The 18,114-nt window shown below is 38.5% G+C and overlaps 2 protein-coding genes across 44 annotated transcripts in view; one reads left to right on the top strand and one right to left on the bottom strand.

The window, feature by feature from the left end:
* Positions 1–4,539, bottom strand: part of PMS1 (PMS1 homolog 1, mismatch repair system component) — a 111,946-nt gene extending 107,407 nt beyond the window's left edge. For 10 of the 35 annotated variants that reach the window (XM_063712484.1, XM_054548664.2, XM_054548662.2 and 7 more), the window contains exon 1: positions 3,692–3,816. The gene's annotated coding sequence lies outside the window, so the exon portion shown is untranslated. 35 annotated transcript variants of the gene reach the window in all.
* ORMDL1 (ORMDL sphingolipid biosynthesis regulator 1) lies at positions 3,922–17,886 on the top strand. 9 transcript variants are annotated; one of them, XM_009237897.4, is made up of 5 exons: positions 3,922–4,010; positions 5,133–5,238; positions 5,650–5,830; positions 12,537–12,688; positions 16,292–17,886. In XM_009237897.4, the coding sequence occupies exons 3-5, from the start codon at positions 5,657–5,659 to the stop codon at positions 16,425–16,427; spliced, it is 462 nt and encodes a 153-aa protein (XP_009236172.1). In that variant the 5' UTR covers positions 3,922–4,010; positions 5,133–5,238; positions 5,650–5,656; the 3' UTR covers positions 16,428–17,886.
* The last annotated feature ends 228 nt before the right edge of the window (positions 17,887–18,114 follow it).

Here is an 18,114-nt window from a genome sequence, read left to right as displayed (position 1 = left end):
GGTTCAAGAAGTCTTCCACCTCAGCTAGGAAATCCCAAGGATCTAAGAAAAACACTGATCAACAAAACTTTGGGGTATAAACCTAGACTGACTCCTTCTGAGCAGTCTTAATCTCATCATCTTTGTCTCGTTTCCTATAATACCTCATCTCCTACAATGCCAAATCCAAAATCTTTTTTTTAAATCTCTATAATTGCATCCCAATATTCCTCATTCTTCTAGTTTACTAAGATCATGGCAATTCATAGCATGAATTCCATCACACTTTATCTACCCCATCCCATTGTGTCCTCTGGTCTTAAGATGTCTGCATCTCTTTTCATACTCTTCTTCCATGTCATGTCATCTTTCTTCTCTCCTAATATTGCTACAGTCTGAATATCTGTGTCTCTACCAAATTCATAAGCATATGATATCTGTATTATCTCCATTTTATAGATTAGCTGATTGAGTTTTAGAAAGTTTAATTTCCTCAGTATTATGTAGCTGTTAGTAAGAGCTAGGATAAAACCAAAGTAGCGTGATTTCAGAGCCTGCCATTTTAACCAGTACTCTATCCAGCACTGTTCAATAGAACTATAATGTAAGCCATATATATCATTTAAAATTTTCTAGTACTCACATTAAAAAAGGTTAAAAAAAAAAAAAAAGTGAAGTTAATTTTAATTACGTATTTGGATAAACTAATATATTCAAAATATCAAATATCATTTTGTCCTATAATCAATGTAAAATAACTGTAAAGATTAAATTAATTAAATCGTATAATTAAACCTACTACATCTTTGTCCTGAACTGTAAAACTTTTTTTTTTTTCCTGCTGTACAACTTTTGAATGTAGGACATTATGTATTATGTATCTCTGGATGCCAGGCAGAACAATCAAATGCTTCACTCATGGCAAGCCCTTCACTTCATGAATATTAATGAAGGACCACTAAATATAATTTATCAGCATCTTTCTTATGCTAATGCAAACATTAGAAAAAGTATCCTCCTTCCCTTTATATACATAATTTCAACTGGCTTCCACACCATCCCCAGCTCACCTGTATCTCACACTTTTTTTCTGGACTTTAGGGCCTTACTTCCATCTACCTTCTAAATATCATCATTTAGATGACCTGAAGGCAACCTAAACATAGCATGTCCCAAACTGATTAGAGAATCTTTCTCTAACTTTCTTTTTTTTTTTTGAGACAGAGTTTCAGGTTTCGCTCTTGTTGCCCAGGCTGAAATGCAATGGCGCAATCTCAGCTCACTGCAGCCTCCACCTCCCGGGTTCAAGCGATTCTCCTGCCTCAGCCTCCCGAGTAGCTGGGATTACAGGTGCCCGCCACCACACCTGGCTAATTTTTTGTATTTTCAGTAGAGTCAAGGTTTCACCATGTTGGCCAGGCTGGTCTCAAACTCCTGACCTCAGGTGATCCGCCCGCCTCGGCCTCCCAAAGTGCTGGGATTACAGGCATGAGCCACCACGACCGGCCTCTAATCAACTGTTCTTCCTATATTTCTTGTTTAATAATAAAAGTAATAGCCATCATGAGAATTTTATATATATTATCCTATTTAATCCTCACAACTCTACGTATACTATCATCCTTTATCACCAAATAGGATTTAAAGGCATGGTAACTTGCTCAAGATCACAAAACTATTAAGTGGCAGATGCACACCTTGGCATGTTTGACTCCAAAGGCCATGATCTCAAACACCTTCCATCCAGGCACATAAAGCAAAATTAGAAACCTTGAAGTCATCCTAGAAATTCTACTCGCTCTCTACATCCTGCCACCCAGTCATCTCTCTCCTACTATCTAAATGTTTCCCAAACTAGTCCTCTCCTCTTTGTACTGCCTCCATTCAGCCTCTCAACCTTTCTCTCCTGAACTACTGCAATAACCACCTAATTGATATTTTGACTCGAATCTCAACCACCTATAGGGTTCTTTCTGTATTTAAATTTCATCATGTTGCTGCCCCACTTAAAATTTTTATAAAGGTTTCCAACTGCCAACCAGGTTAAGTACAAACTTCTTAACAATTGGATTTTTGCCTACTCTCCCAGTCATCCCATCATTGCCCAAATGTGCTCTAGGGCGATCATACTGCACAGCTTGTCTTTTTTTATTTTTTTTTTGTGACAGAGTCTCACTTTGTTGCTAGGCCAGAGTGCAGCGATTTTGGCTCACTGCAACCTCTGCCTCCCAGGTTCAAGCAATTCTCCTGTCCCAGCCCTGCAAGTAGCTGGGATTACAGGAGCGCACCACCACGCCCGGCTAATTTTCGTATTTTTAGTAGAGACAGGGTTTCACCATGTTGGCCAGGCTGGTCTCGAACTCCTGACCTCAGGTGATCCGCCCGCCTTGGCCTCCCAAAGTGCTGGGATTACAGGTGTGAGCCACCGTGCCCAGCCAACTCGTCTCTCTTAACATGGTGACACTCACTCCTTCCTCAGCTCACATGGTTCTCTCTCAGCTGACTTCTAATCATCCTTCCAGATTTAGTTCAGTATCAACTCTTCAAGAAAGCCTTTCTTCCCCGCTGCAGCCTCCTTTCCTTCACCTGCCAACAGATTAGGTATTCCTTCCTCTGCAGTCCCCCTTTACCTCATTTCTAATTAACCTCATCACAAGTTACTCTATTAATATGTGTTTCTGTCTGTTCCTCCTGACTCAGAGTTCTTTGAGGACAAGGGTTTTATATCAATCACAGATCCCTAGCATAGCCCCTGGAATATAGCACTCTATACCATATGTGTACCAAATGAATGCTTTTGAAAAAGTGGAAGGGTTTAATCGGGCTTACAAATCACAGCAAAGAATGTCTGGGAATATCAAGATAGTCAGTCTTCCATATTTGCTGGGAGGGAAAAGGAACACTTCTGAAGGAGTGCTGATGACCCGGAAAGTCAGTTAAGGACAACAGGTGTGCCTAAAAAAGAAGTAAAGATCAGAGAACTCACAGACTTCCATTAAAGAGAACACAAAGAAATCATTTATTTAAAGATCAGACTAAATCCAAAACAATTAGGTTCAGAAAGCCAACAGAAATGCAAGATACATAGACATACACAGCCAACATTCTCTTAAGTCAATTTCAAAATGTTGAAAGCTATTTCGGCAATAAAAATCACAAACTTTCTGCACTGCCAAGGCGAGGGAAATTACATTTCAAAGGCGATTCCCAAAAAACCTAATCAAGACTTTCCTCAGGATCAATTTTTGGTATTCACATTTCCTTAGCATGTAATATAGGTGCCTGTCTTCTTCGGCGTACGGATAAACCCAGAAGGCCACGAGCAAAAATCGTGATTAACTTTAAAGAGTTTAACTTGCACCCCTTGTATGATGCCACAGGATACAATACTATAAACCGCCACCCACACAAGATGAGTTACAGTTGCCATGGGTTAAATCTGCTGCCTGGAAAACAAACTTTAAGTCCTCCACCCAGAAGGGTCTGGGGAATGGGCCGCAACAAAGACCAAGCCACAACACCCCGTAGCCCAGACCCGCTCAGAGAACGCGTTCCACGTGTGCGCGCCCGCAAGCCCGGCTTTGCTTCCCGCCCCGCGGGGAGCGCCCTTAGCTGCCCTATAGCGTTCGCGCCCGGACCAGGACGGGTAGAGGGAAGGTGGCCCTCGAGCCATCGAGGATATAATAAATACCCGTTAGTCACACCACACTACCTTCCTTCTAGCGCGAGGCAAGCAATTACCATCCACTAGCGGCAAGCAGCCAGCATCTCACCCGGTGAGCAGGCCCGACCCCATACTCGCACCCACCACGCGCGCGCGCAGCAGAGCGGATGCAGGGAGCGCGGCACTGAGTCCCGCCTCGCCCGGGGGGAACGTGAGATTGGCGCTGCTCGCAGCCAATCCGCTGGCAGCGAGTCTGTCCGTGAAAGCTTCCGCAAGCTGCGCAGCGCCGGGCCTGAGGGCGTGTATCCGCGGCTGTAGCAGCCGGGCTGGTCCTGCTGCGAGCCGGCGGCCCGGAGTGGGGCGGCGGGTAAGTGGGCACGAACGCGTTGGACGCTGTACAGTCACCTTCTTCGGTAGGGAACTGCTGGCGGCCTAGGGGTCGTCCTGAGAGGGAAAAGTGGGCTCCGGCTGCATCTGCGGCGCCCTGCGTGGCCGTAAGAGTCAAGTGGCCTCAGAGGCTCGCCCCCTACGCAAATCCTCGCTGTCTTGCCAGGGTCCTGACGTGACGTGCGGCCGCGAGAAGGAAGGGGCGGGTTGGGGGAAGCGCTGAAGTGGTAGCAGCGGCGGCCTCTGCTGAGTTTTCTCTTGCCCAGAGCGCTCGGGCTGTTGGTCTAGCAGGGGGACTACCCTGAGGGGCCGCTGCGGGTCGCCGTCTTCGGAGGCACCGGCGAGGGCAGAGCCAACAGCCTCTTCACGGTCTGTAAGGTCATTGTTTGCCAGTCGTGGGCAGCGCGGCAAACCTGCTGGGGAAAGGTTTTCTGGTTGGAATAGAATGAGTACCGCACCAGCTTTGCCTTCCAGCTGAGATGTAAATTTCAGGCCTCCATCCTGTGGAACGTGGGAAAACTATCTTGAGTGTTGGCATGTTCTAATAGTTATGATAAATCATGGGTGTTTAGACGAAAGATTTACACATATAAATTGGAGACTTTAGCGGTCTTAGTGTAACTAACTTTTCGTCCCCTTAACCCTTGATGCCTGTTCTATGGGTCTCTAGAGGGAGCATTATACTCCGGAAACACTTGCTGAAAGGGGTTATGAGAAATTCCTCTCTGTATGCTAACTCCGTAATACAAGCGTTTGTGTATTTTAAAATCACAGCTGTTCCAAATATAATCTAGCCTCGTTTTCCCCCTCCGTCGGATGATAGGTGTTCTTCAGGACAGTTTTATTTTAAGGAATTCTTAGACTCAAGTAAACACCATCATTAAAAGAACTGAGAACTATTACCAATTCTTCCTTTGGAGTCCATCTTCAATGGAAAGGAGAAGGGAAAACCTTTTTTAAAAAGAAGAAAGAAAACTGAAGTTTTTGATTTGACTAGAGAAATATTCAGAAGACTCCTTATTTTCACCTAGTTGTATCACAAAATTGAGAAACAAACATTATCCCTTGACCATGTAAATTTTACACCACATTATGTCAACAGCATGTACCTTCCACATTGATCAGAAAGAAGTGATCTGAATTTTGACCATTCTTTATGGATACATTAAGTCAGATATAAGAGTCTGACTACTTGACACACTGGCTCGGTGAGTTCTGCTTTTTCTTTTTAATATAAATGTATTATGTTGGTAAATTTAGCTTTTGGCTTTTCACTTTGCTCTCATGATATAAGAAAATGTAGGTTTTCTCTTTCAGTTTGAATTTTCCTTTTCAGTAAAACAACATGCTAGAAAACAAACTTTAGGAAAGGCATTTTAAGTATTTTTTCAAATAGAACCATAATAACAAGTCTTGTCTTACCATAAAGTCAAATGTTGAAGATTCTTTACTGCTGTCATCAGCATCTACAAGTAGCATATTTTGGATGGTGTTTGTGTGCTACTTCAAAATAACTAGGAAAAAATAATCCTTGTAAAACATGTACCTTGTCATGTCAGAACTGGGGGTGTTAGGTTGCCAGTTGTATCAGTGTTGATTCATTTCATTACTTCCTACAGAGCAAACATGAATGTTGGAGTTGCCCACAGTGAAGTGAATCCAAATACCCGTGTCATGAACAGCCGGGGTATGTGGCTGACATATGCATTGGGAGTTGGCTTGCTTCATATTGTCTTACTCAGCATTCCCTTCTTCAGTGTTCCTGTTGCTTGGACTTTAACAAATATTATACATAATCTGGTAAGAATTTCACATTATACTAAACACTTAAAAGTTTTAGGTTTAGTGGTTGCCGGAAATTAAGGGGAGGAAGGAATGGAAAGTTATTGCTTAATGGGTACAGAGTTTTTGGTTTTGTAAGATGAAAAGAGTTCTGGATGTGGATGGTAATGGTGATGATTGCACAACAATATGAATGTTTTTAATACCACTCAATTGTACACTTAAAGTCCCAGCACTTTGGGAGGCTAAGGCAGGCAGATCACAAGGTCAGGAGTTCAAGACCAGCCTGGCCAACGTGGTGAAACCTCATCTCTACTAAAAATACAAAAATTACAAAAATTAGCCGGGCATGGTGGCGCATGCCTGTAGTCCTAGCTACTCGGGAGGCTGAGGCAGGAGAATCGCTTGAACCTGGGAGGCAGAGGTTGCAATGAGCCGAGATCATTCCACTGTACTCCAGCCTGAGTGACAGAGTGAGATTTCGTCTCAAAAAAAAAAAAAATGTCTAAGATGGTAAACTTTATGACATGTGTGTTTAAACATAGTTTTTAAAGAAGCTTAAGGTTTTGTGTTGTATACAACTTAAAAAACAGCTTTTTTGAGATATAATTCACATGCAATAAAATCCACCCATTTAAAGTGTATAGTTTAGTGGTTTTTAGTATATAAGACTTAATTTTGAAGAATTCTAATCTGGGATAGAATTTTCTTTTTTCTTTCACACTTTATTTCAACATTGGGCCTTTTTCTAAGTAAGACTTTTTTTTTCTCATTGTATAGAATCTAGAAAATAGATCATTTTAGTTTCAATCCTTGTTAACTTATCTATCTAAATAGTATAAGTATACTTTACTGTTTCAGTATTTAAGTTTTGTACTTAATCATATCTTATGTGATTCAGGATCTTATGGTGCCTTAGCTGCTGCTTGTTGAATACCACTCTCTTGTATTAGCTCTACAGAGTATCAAAGTTTTGATTGACTGTACTGACCATATTATGCAGCCCTGGAAATTGCCTTTTACAAAAACAAAAAATCCTGACAGTGACTTTTCTTGTCTTTAATAACCCATTAAAGTAACGTGAAAAGGAGGAAATACAGTTAGTTGAGGATTTTAATTGAATCCAGTTTAGCAGTACATTTGTTGAAAGATATTTTTAAAAATGAACTTAAAGCATTAAGACAGGAAAACAGAAGAAATTGATTTTAAAAATTAATATTTATTTTGGCCAGGCGCGGTGGCTCATGCCTGTAATCCCAGCGCTTTGGGAGGCTGAGGTGGACAGATCACTTGAGCTCAGGATTTCAAGACCAGCCTGGGCAACATGGTGAAACCTGAAATTCTGTCTCTACAAAAAATACAAAACCTTAGCCTGGCATGGTGGCAGCACATCTGTAGTCCCAGCTATTCGGGAGGCTGAGGTGGGAGAATCGCTTGAGCCTGGGAGGTAGAGGTTGCAGTGAGACAAGATCGTGCCACTGCACTCCAGCCTGGGTGACAGTGAGACCCTGCCTCAAATAATAACAATAATATTTATTTTTTATCTTCTGGAGTATATTTGAAGTTGACTGGAGGAGGACAAGAATGATGTGCTGGTAGACATGATAAATATGTGTCCATTTAGTCCATTTTATGTGATAGACTTTGTAAGGGCAAACGATGTTTTCTTTTAAATAGTGTCTTCTCTGAAATATTTTACACTAATCATCTCCCTTTTGTTGAAACTTCCTTTGGCTTCCATAGGATCGCTTTCACCGGCATGTATTTCTGACCTTCTCTTTCTTCTTATGGGGTCTTCCTTCTCTTTTCCTCTCTTAAATATTCCTATTCCCAAGGTTCTTTTCTTCATCTCTTCTTATGCTATGTATTCTACCTAGGTTACTTCATCTACCCATATTTTCTGTTTCTACCTGTAGAATAAGGATGCTCCTATTTATTTATATCACCAGATTACCTTGCACCTTAAACTAAACAAGTATAAATGGAGCTTATCTTATTCCTGATTAGTCCCTTACCACCCACAATCTGCTCCTCTGACTTCACTACTAATCTTATCCAAAGGCCAAGCCAGACAGCTGAATGTTAATGGTAAAGCAATTAATATATAGGTTGAGCATCCCTAATCGGAAACCCAAAATAGAAAATGTTCTAAAATTCGAAACTTTTTTAGCACCAACCTGGTGCCACAAGCGGAAAATTCCATACCTGACCTCCTGACAGGTTGCAATTAAAATGCAGTCAAAACTTTATTTCATGCACAAAATTATTAAAGATACCATATAAAATTATCTTTAGGCTGTGTGTGTATGATGTATATGAAACATAAATGAATTTCATGTTTAGACTTGGGCCCTGTCCCCAAGATATCTCATTATGTACATGCCGATATTCCAAAATCCAAAACAATCCAAAATCTGAAACACTTCTGCTCCAAAGCATTTTGGATAAGGAATACTCGACCTGTAATGTATAGTCCAAACAGGCTGTTTAGAGAGTAAAATGGAGCTTTGGTAATAACTACTACAAGAGAATAGGTATAATCAGAACCATCCTATGCAAACAAGAATACAAGGTCACCTAAGTCTTAGGATAACTTCTTTTCCTTTATATTCCGTATCCATTTGCTCAGAGCACTGTCTTCTACTGCTTTACTCTCAACTTGATCCCCATACCCTCATTTTTTCCTCAAGTAAATTACTCGGATAAATCAAATGGTCTTCTTGAAGCTTCTCTACCCTTCTCCATTCCAACTTGGCAGAGTGATGTTTTAAAAATGCATGTTTGCTCAAGTCATACTCTAAGTCATTCAGTGATGATCCATTGCAGTCATACTAAAATCCAAGTTTCTTGTGTGACATATAAGACCAGTTGATAACAGTGCAGAAACAAGACTTCACCTTATCTCAGCCATCTCTAAATAGAGGCTATACACTAGCAATAAAGAAAATCATCTTGCTCTCATTTTATTGTTTTGGCTTAAGCTTTTCTACTATATTTTCTTTTCACCTGGACCAAGTACTCTTTTGTTTTTAAAAGACTGGCGTGATCATAGCTCCTCCCACCTTAGATTCCCAATAAATTTGAGGACTGCAGGCACATGCCGCCATACCCAGCTAATTTGTTTTTATTTTAATAGTGATAGGGTCTCACTATGTTGCCCAGGCTGGTCTTGAACTCCTGGCCTCAAGCAGTCCTTCTGCACCAGCCTCCAAAAGTGCTGGGATTACAGGCATGAGCCACCATGCCCAGCCATTTTGTTTTTCTTACAGAGACAGGGTCTCACTCTGTTACCCAGGCTGGAGTGCAGTGGCATGATCATAGCTTACTGCAGCCTCAAACTCCTGATCTCAAGTGATCCTCCTGCCTCAGCCTTCAAGTAGCTAGGACTATAGGTGTGTGCCACCATGCTCAGCTGATTGACCAATTGAGATGGGGGTCTTGCTGTGTTACCCAGTCTAGTCTCAAACTCCTGACCTCAAGTGATCCTCCTGTCTCAGCCTCCCAAAGCATGAGTGAGCCATGGCACTCAGGGTCTACTTTTATTTTTTTTGAGATGGAGTCCCTCTGTGTCATCCAGGCTGGAGTGCAGTGGTGCAATCTTGGCCCACTGCAACCTGCACCTCCCAGGTTCAAGCAATTCTCCTGCCTCAGCATCCTGAACAGATGCGACTACAGGCATGCGCCACTACACCCGGCTAATTTTTGTATTTTTAGTACAGATGGGGTTTCAAGATGTTGGCCGGGCTGGACTTGAACTCCTGACCTCAGGTGATCCACCTGCCTTGGCCTTCCAAAATGCTGGGATTACAGGTGTGAGCTACCATGCCTGGCCCAGTCTCTACTATTTTAATACCTCTCCCTCCTTCCTACTCTGCCTGATTTCCTACAGCAAAACTGTCCCTCCAGGAATCTACACAACTCCCATGCTGCATTCTTTTATCATGTGTTTGTCATTGTTTTATAATTAGCAGTTTATCTCTTTATGCGTTAATTTTTGTATCACTAAGAACGTATTTAAATGTTTGCTGAATAAGTTACTCTTTTTTTTTTTTTTGAGACAGAGTCTCACTCTGTCACCCAGGCTGAAGTACAGTGGCACGATCTTGGCTTACTGCAACCTCCCACTCCTGGGTTCAAGCGATTCTCCTGCATCAGCCTCCTGAGTAGCTGGGATTACAGGTGTGCACCACCATGCCTGGCTAATTTTTGTATTTTTAGTAGAGACAGGGTTTCACCATGTTGGTCAGGCTGGTCTCGAACTCCCAACCTCAGGTGATCTGCCCGCCTCGGCCTCCCAAAATGCCGAGCGTGAGCCACCACGGTTTAGATGCCATCCCTGTACCACCACCACCCCCTAACCGTGTTTCAAATTGATTGACCATGGACAAATGATTGGTAATTGACATTGTATAGAAAAGCAAACTTCTGATTTATTTGTTATTAGTTCACCACACTAAAAACTTAATTAGCCATCGGAGTTGGAATTACATGACTCCAAATTTAAGTTTCCTTTGAAGATAGCCACATTAAACCAATTAAAAATCTGAAGTACGTATTGAATGCCTTTAAAAATGAGAAAATGGACCTAATTGTCACACCTGGTTAGAAAAATACAGTGTATTTGCCTTTCTGAACCGTACAGTAGAAACCTACAGTGGTTGCTTTATTAAGTGCTACCTTACCCTTAGAGGTATTAATGCTTCACAGGATTCTTGGCCCAGCTTTAAAAATGAATGATTCATTTTGATTCAGTAGGTATTTAGTAAGGACTAGCCATAAGTTACATACTTTTGTTCTCTAATTCTTTTAATGGAGGAATAATAATCACAAACATTTTTACATAAAAGCAATTTAAAAAATATTGGGGCAGAAGATATATGGCCAGATAAGATTTTATTATTTTTCACTGAAAAGATGTATAAAATAAACTTTCGATATTCTAAACACTAGTTAAGTACATATGGTTTGAAGGAAATAATGAGAGGATGATTATTCTCTTAGATTCTAATATCTATGTGGTCTGGAATAGATGTTCTTAACTTTTTGGGGGTCCTGTACCCCCTGATGATTTGAAAACATATACTTTCTGTTTTATAATTCACTTTAAAGCCCAGATGAAAATGGTTTCGTAGAGCTTACAGAATAAATACTCCTTGGCGTAATGTCATCTTCCAACATTTCTAATGTTGGAAGTGTCCAATGTCTAATGTCTTGCGGTGTCCCAGTGCTTATTCTGAGTGTATTCAGGCTAATGGGAAAACAAACATCATGCAAACAACTCTAACATGATACATTGTACTGTAATCGTATTTTCAATAAAATTGTATACAACTACATAAACAGGAAATTATTACTAATGAGGTAGGTTTTTCTAAGGAATTGTTATTTGAGCTGAACCTTTAAGAATGAGGTAATTAATGAAGTAGCATCAAGACTTTTGCCACAGCAACAAGGAACCTTTCCCTCCCCTGCCATTTGCTGACTATTCTGATTGTACCTTTGATAGCAATTTCTGCCCTACTTTCTAGCTGTTTATGCATATCTTTTTTTTTTCCTTATCATCTCTTAGAGGATTGAATTTTTCCAAGGCTTGGGTACATCTCATTCAATTTCATATGTGCATATATGTCCTATGTCTTGTACATATGAGCCACTTATTAAATGTTTGGTGGGTTAAATCTAATTGAACATGAGTCCTTTCCTCCATAGCTTACGTGTTATTGTAGCTAAACGACTTCTGAATTGCCTAATGGAATAACTAGGAAGTAGACTAAGCCTTGAAAGGAAGGGCTTGGTTAACTTGGTATCATATAAAATTTCAAATCCCTAATTTTTCTATATAATCATTAAAAGTAGAGGTAGGAAAAATGACATCACATTGTGGCGTCTAGAAGGAAAAACTTTGTGTCATGATAATATTGAGGCATTATCCTTTTACATAAAGTGCCTTAAGCAGTGATCCTGAATGAAACACTGCCTATCAGTCTAAATGGGTATCATAATCTCAAGGAAACCAAATCTACCCTAATTTAATAAAAAAAATTATATGTTTAGACATATGATCTGACAGAATGGCTTTTAGTAATGTTATTTGCTTTGAGTTTTAAAAACTGACTTCAGAAGAAACACTATTGAGGCATAATGGCGATTTAAAAAGGGAATTGAGTGGAACATTATACCTATTATATCAAACTATTTTTATTGCTTTGGAAGAGAACTATTAAGGCAAAGGCAGTCGTCATATTAAATATCTCAAAATTATTTTTCCCAATAGATTTTAATCATTTTATTGTTTTCTACCAGTTTGTATGTCTTTATCATTTTTTAAGTATCATCAAATTTACTAATATACCCTGAAGAAAAACCTCCTGTACATTGGGGAAAAAGTAATCCTATTTCCTAATAGGAAAAGTGTAAGAAAATCTGAATGTAAAGATATGAAGCCACCCTGATAACTATTTTTAGTTTAACGAAAAGAAATGCAAACAGGTTACTTTCAGTTGACCTTTTACCAATTCTCACTTAATAATATTTATATACCCCAGAAAGTTCTACTTTATTATAAAGAAACTGGCTACAGCCTTTCACTATTATATGAAAGCTTAAAACGAACTCAGTTAAATCACGCACTCTCACAAACAGCTTGGAACCTCGTTAATGCTACTGACAAAGACTAATTTTGTATTTAATATTGATCATTTATAACCCCTTGCTTGTTTTCTAGGGGATGTACGTATTTTTGCATGCAGTGAAAGGAACACCTTTCGAAACTCCTGACCAGGGTAAAGCAAGGCTCCTAACTCATTGGGAACAACTGGACTACGGAGTACAGTTTACATCTTCACGGAAGTTTTTCACAATTTCTCCAATAATTCTGTAAGTGGCAGAAATTTTTAGGTAGGAGGAGGATTGGATAAGAGGAAGATACCTTTTCATCAGATTGAATTGGAATTAGAAACAATATTTTGTTGACAACTTCTATCAATAAGTAGCACCTCGGATAGAATATAAAATATAGACAAAATTTTTAACAAGTTGATAATAAACTAATTTTCACTTCAGTCAGTACACACAGAGACAATATTACATGCTAATCAGTGCACCTAGACATTTAGGATATACAGGTCAAATGTATTCCAGCTCCTGTCCTTAGGTTTCATATAAGGACACAAAATACATAATCATATTCTATATTGCACTGTCAGATTAATCTTCCTAAGCAATGATTTAGATAATCAGAAGAATTTCACTGGCCACCTATCCTATTAAGATATTCAGCCTCCTTGGAAAAGAGTATGGTTTCGAAAAAAGTAGGTCACTGTATATATCACTCAGCCAGCTTGGTTTGCTCATACATAAAATTCTAGCTAGTGATACCTAATTCAATCCTAATGCTGTAAGAAATAAATGAGATAATAATCTACCTGGATAGCATGTAACCTGTATCTGGTATCTAATTTCTTTCTCCTATCTGATGTTCTGGGCCTTCCAGAAAATAGTTCTTACCTCCTTTTCCCTTGATGTAAATATTCTATCCCCACCCAACTCCTACCTGGCCTTCTAAGCAGCATTTCTTGAATATTTCATGTATAGTCCTATTTCTGTCTTTGTTCAAATCATATCTCCTACCTGAAATGCCTCCTCCTTTTTTCCCCAGCTTTATTGAGGTATAATTGACAAATAAAAAAATGTATATATGTTTTATTTTGTCTCCAAAGAATTTATAAGTGCATGGATTGCTTTGAATCCCACAGTAAGTACACTGGCCTACACATAATAGAGGTATTGCTCATATATCTTAATACTCTGTACCATCTAGCCTATACATAATAATGTCCATGATAGAGTCAGTGCAGCCTGGCATAGCACAAAAGACTTCTTGGAGGTGTTGGAAATCCTTATGCTAGAACTTAAGAGAGACTAGGTTTTAGATATTTAAGTAAGGGAAGGCATTTGTCAAGTGAAAGGAATAAACTGATCATAAAATAATGGGGTTCTTTTTCCTTAATTTATAGCCCTTTGAGGAAATTTTGAATTGATTTAGTCCCATATAATATTAACCTCAAAGAAAAGTGTCAGTGTAGTCTAATAAAAATAAATATAAGCTACATGGGAAGCTGAGGCAGGAAGATGGTTTGAGCCTAGGAGTTAGAGGCTGCAGTGAGCTGTAGTCACACCGCTGTACTCCAGTCTGGGCAACAGAGCAAGACCCGATTTATTAAATAAATAAGTGAATGAATGCATGCATGCATGTATTAACAAAAATATTGGTTATTCAGATGGCCCTGAATTTGGATTTTGGCTCAACCCCTTTGAAGCTCTGTGACTTTTGGCCATTTTCTTCAAAGGCTCAGTTTTCTCATCTGTAAAACATTGAGGATTGCATTATAATACATGTAAAATGCCTGACATTCTGAAGTTTTAATCACAGCTATCACACAAAAGGCCAACTGAGATGTACCTGTATACAGTGTCCATATTTCTCAAAATATATTTTTGACCGACAGGTATGATTTCAAATATACTGATTAAATTGCTTACTTAACTGAAGAAATAGCATTAAAGCCATCTATATAGCATTAAGACTTTTCAGTGCTTTCACATTTTCTTATTTGATTATTTGTCAGGTAGGTGTAACATGGAATGTTATTCCAGAATTTTTTTTTTTTTTTTTTTTTTTTGAGACAGAGTCTCGCTCTGTTGCCCAGGCCAGAGTGCAGTGGCATGATCTTGGCTCACTGCAACCTCCACCTCCCAGGTTCAAGTGATTCTCCTGCCTCAGCCTCCCCAGTAGCTGGGACTACAGGCGTGCACCACCATGCCCAGCTACTTTTTGTATTTTTAGTAGAGATGGGGTTTCACCATGTTGACCAGGCTGGTCTTGAACTTCTCACCTCAGGTGATCCGCCTGCCTCGGCCTCCCAAAGTGCTGGGATTACATATTCCAGATTTTTAAGTAAAGAAACAGACTCAAATGCATTACCTTGTTGAAGATCTTGCACCTAGTTGGAGTTCAGAGCTCAGGTTAAACCCTAAACTACTATCTTGTAATACAGGTCTCTTTCCAATATAGCTGTTGGTAAATAAATGTTGTCACACTGAGTCCCACCTGGGTTTTGCATACCATCAGAGGATTGTCTAAGTTTTTGAAAGAGTCAAGTAATTTTCATATAATCTACACACAAAATTAGTTTTAATTAAAAGACAAAAAGGGGACATATGCTAGGTTATAGTCAAAAGAACCCATTATAAGATTTATTATTTCTAACCTATCAGATTATAGATTAAACCTATGATGGTGGGAAATAAAATGAGTTTGCTAAATGCAAGTGATGTCCTATTTTGTTCAGTAAAGGAAGTATAAATTTAGTCTTTAAATATATGAAAGCAGGAAGAAAGAATTTCAGAATTGAGGAATATGGTTTACACTAGAGAAAGAATTTTCCAACTGTAGTTTGCAAAATAGGTGGAAGATTGTAGAATTTCTCAATCTAGATGGTTTTAAAAATGTATAAAATTCTCTTGTGATGTTTTTTGTCATACTTGGAAGTAGCTCCTCTCTTCTAACCATGTTACACAAGATGTTTATTTTCCCTTATGAGAAACTAATGTCAGTAAAGACTGTTAGAATACTTTCCTTGCATACTGCAAACACCTAAATAGAAACTAACTTCTTAGTTATGAACAAATAAGATATGATGTTTTATTCTTTACATCTTATCTGTATTATTCTGTTAGTAATCAGATGATGTGTCTGCACCTTGATATACCTGTAGGTAAAACTAAACATTCTGGACTTGGTGATTTATGGTTTTAAAGGTGCTTTTTAGGCTTGGGGCTTGTTAAAACAAATTCTCAGTTGGATATCAAAAAACATACATGCATTTGATTATTAAAAAGCAGCTGGAATGGTACAACAGTGTCTTTCAAGTTACCGGTTAAACTGGTTATAGAGCTGCTCAACTACAGTATGAAAATGAGAACATCAAAAGGGCAACCAAATATTTATTTCCTTCAAAGATAGCAATTGTACTAATGCACTAAAACCCCATTTTTCGGAGCGTTACAGTAGAGGTTCTTAACCTGTGAGTCACAAAACTTTTTGAGAATAAGATGAATGCTTTGAATCCAGATCTTTTTCAGAAACGTACATGGAAATACAGAACTACACCTGTAATTACAGAGGGCATATGAACCCTAGTTTGATAAGCCTTGCTTTAAAGGATGCAGTGTGTTCTATTAAATGTATTTAATACGATTACAGAAATGGAAAATGTGGACCTCCATTAAACAAATTTTTTAGTTCCTAACGAGATAAACTTGGGACCAAACTGATTCCTCTTGTTTTAGTGCTCAAAAATAGTTTCATTTTTAGGTATTTATGCTTTAGTGGCCTTTTTTTCTACCTTTAAAATTGTTTAAGTTCTAAGTAATTTTATTTTTGGATGTTATATATATTCTTAATTTTTATCTCTACAGATATTTTCTGGCAAGTTTCTATACGAAGTATGATCCAACTCACTTCATCCTAAACACAGCTTCTCTCCTGAGTGTGCTAATTCCCAAAATGCCACAACTACATGGTGTTCGGATCTTTGGAATTAATAAGTATTGAAATGTTTTGAAACTGAACAAAAATTTTTACAGCTACTGAATTTCTTACAAGGAAGGAGTGGTTAGTAAACTGCACTGTTTCTGTGATAATGTGAAATGAGAAGTATTTACATTGGAGGGCCAATGGCTGGTCCTTCAAGTGCTGTTTTGAAGTGCAGATTTCCATTAAATGATGCCTCTGTTTAATACACCTGGTACATTTCTGAAGAGGGGGCTTTATAAGCAGGCTGGGCAGGCCCAGCTTATAAGTTAAAGGGCATCACAGTGAGGGTGTAGTAGATAAATTCAAGGAAATAAGAGACTTGTAAGAAACTAGGACCAGCTTAACTTATAATGAATGGGCATTGTGTTAAGAAAAGAACATTTCCAATCATTCGGCCATGGTTATTTAAAGCAGACTTACATGTAAACCGGAATCCTCTCTATACAAGTTTATTAAAGATTATTTTTATTACCATACATATTTCTCTTGTTTTATGTAAGAGGATGTATATCCTCTTGTTTTATACAAGCCAGTTCCCACTTTTGAGGGTACTTTTTTGGTTTTGCTGGCTCAATATTGTGTATTGGGCAATGAGGCCATTTTTACATTTATTACGTTACAGAGTTCATGGAGGTTCACCTTCGTAACTGATTGGTGATAAAAGATAGCCAAGTATCTTACAAGCAGCCTCTGAGTCAGTGTTCTAATTTTGGAACAAAGCGGGTTTTACTGCTTTTCCAGACACAAGGCTGCTAAACCAATTAAGAAAATAATTTATTTCTTTCAAGCAACTAAAAAAATATGGTAATTTAAACGTGTCTGCTTATTTGGTTGAACAATTTAATTGGGAAAGTTTGTCATCATTTGAAAAAGGAAATATAAAAGGAACAACCATATAGCCAGCCTGTGGTCTGGCAGAAACAACGTCTCTAGCAATAGTACCAAAGTAAGTAATGGAGTCTTTTTTGGCAGGTCTGCAGTAAAAGATAACATTTTCTTTTCTTAGTAGTCCTCCTGCTCTCAACCCCCATATTTTGCCCATTAATATTTTGCCTTTGAATACGTGGGTTTTAGTATATATAGCCCAAAATGGTAACTGTCTCCAGAACAGCAACCACATTGAATTCTTGTGACTTAGGAAAGCTTCTTATAGTTGCTGACATTAATTGCAAGAAATAACTATATACTACTTTGAGAAGTAAACATGTCAAAAAAAAAGTTCAGATATGGGACAAAATTTAAAAATTCAGTAACATTTATAAACAGAATTGAATGAAAAGAGTTATAGACCAACTTAAACATCAATTTGTGTCGGTAAACTGACTTTTGGGGGTAATGATCATTGTTTTGTATCTCAAAAGTATTGAGTTTAGAAATCAGTTGTATGATACTACCTTTGTATGTCTGTCTTTTCCCGTGTATTTTAAAATAACTGGTGATCTATAATTTAATAAAATTTTTCCTTGGTGTAAGATTATTTCAAAAGCCCTCCAAATTTAGTCATCAAAATTAAAGTGACATTTTTCAAGTTTATTTTTAAGCAACTGAATTTGTAAAATTAAAGTAACAAAAAACATTCGTTTTTCTTTATTTTAAAGTTCCTCTCAAAAGGCTTACATTTTTTTAACATACTTCAGAGATAGAAGTCTCCCTCTTATACATGCTTTCTTCACTGCTTTCTCCCGTCAATGTTTTAAAAATATTT

This window comes from Pongo abelii, chromosome 11 (assembly GCF_028885655.2).
Source record: "Pongo abelii isolate AG06213 chromosome 11, NHGRI_mPonAbe1-v2.0_pri, whole genome shotgun sequence".
NCBI lineage: Eukaryota > Metazoa > Chordata > Mammalia > Primates > Hominidae > Pongo > Pongo abelii.
This window is presented reverse-complemented; position numbering and strand designations above follow the sequence as displayed.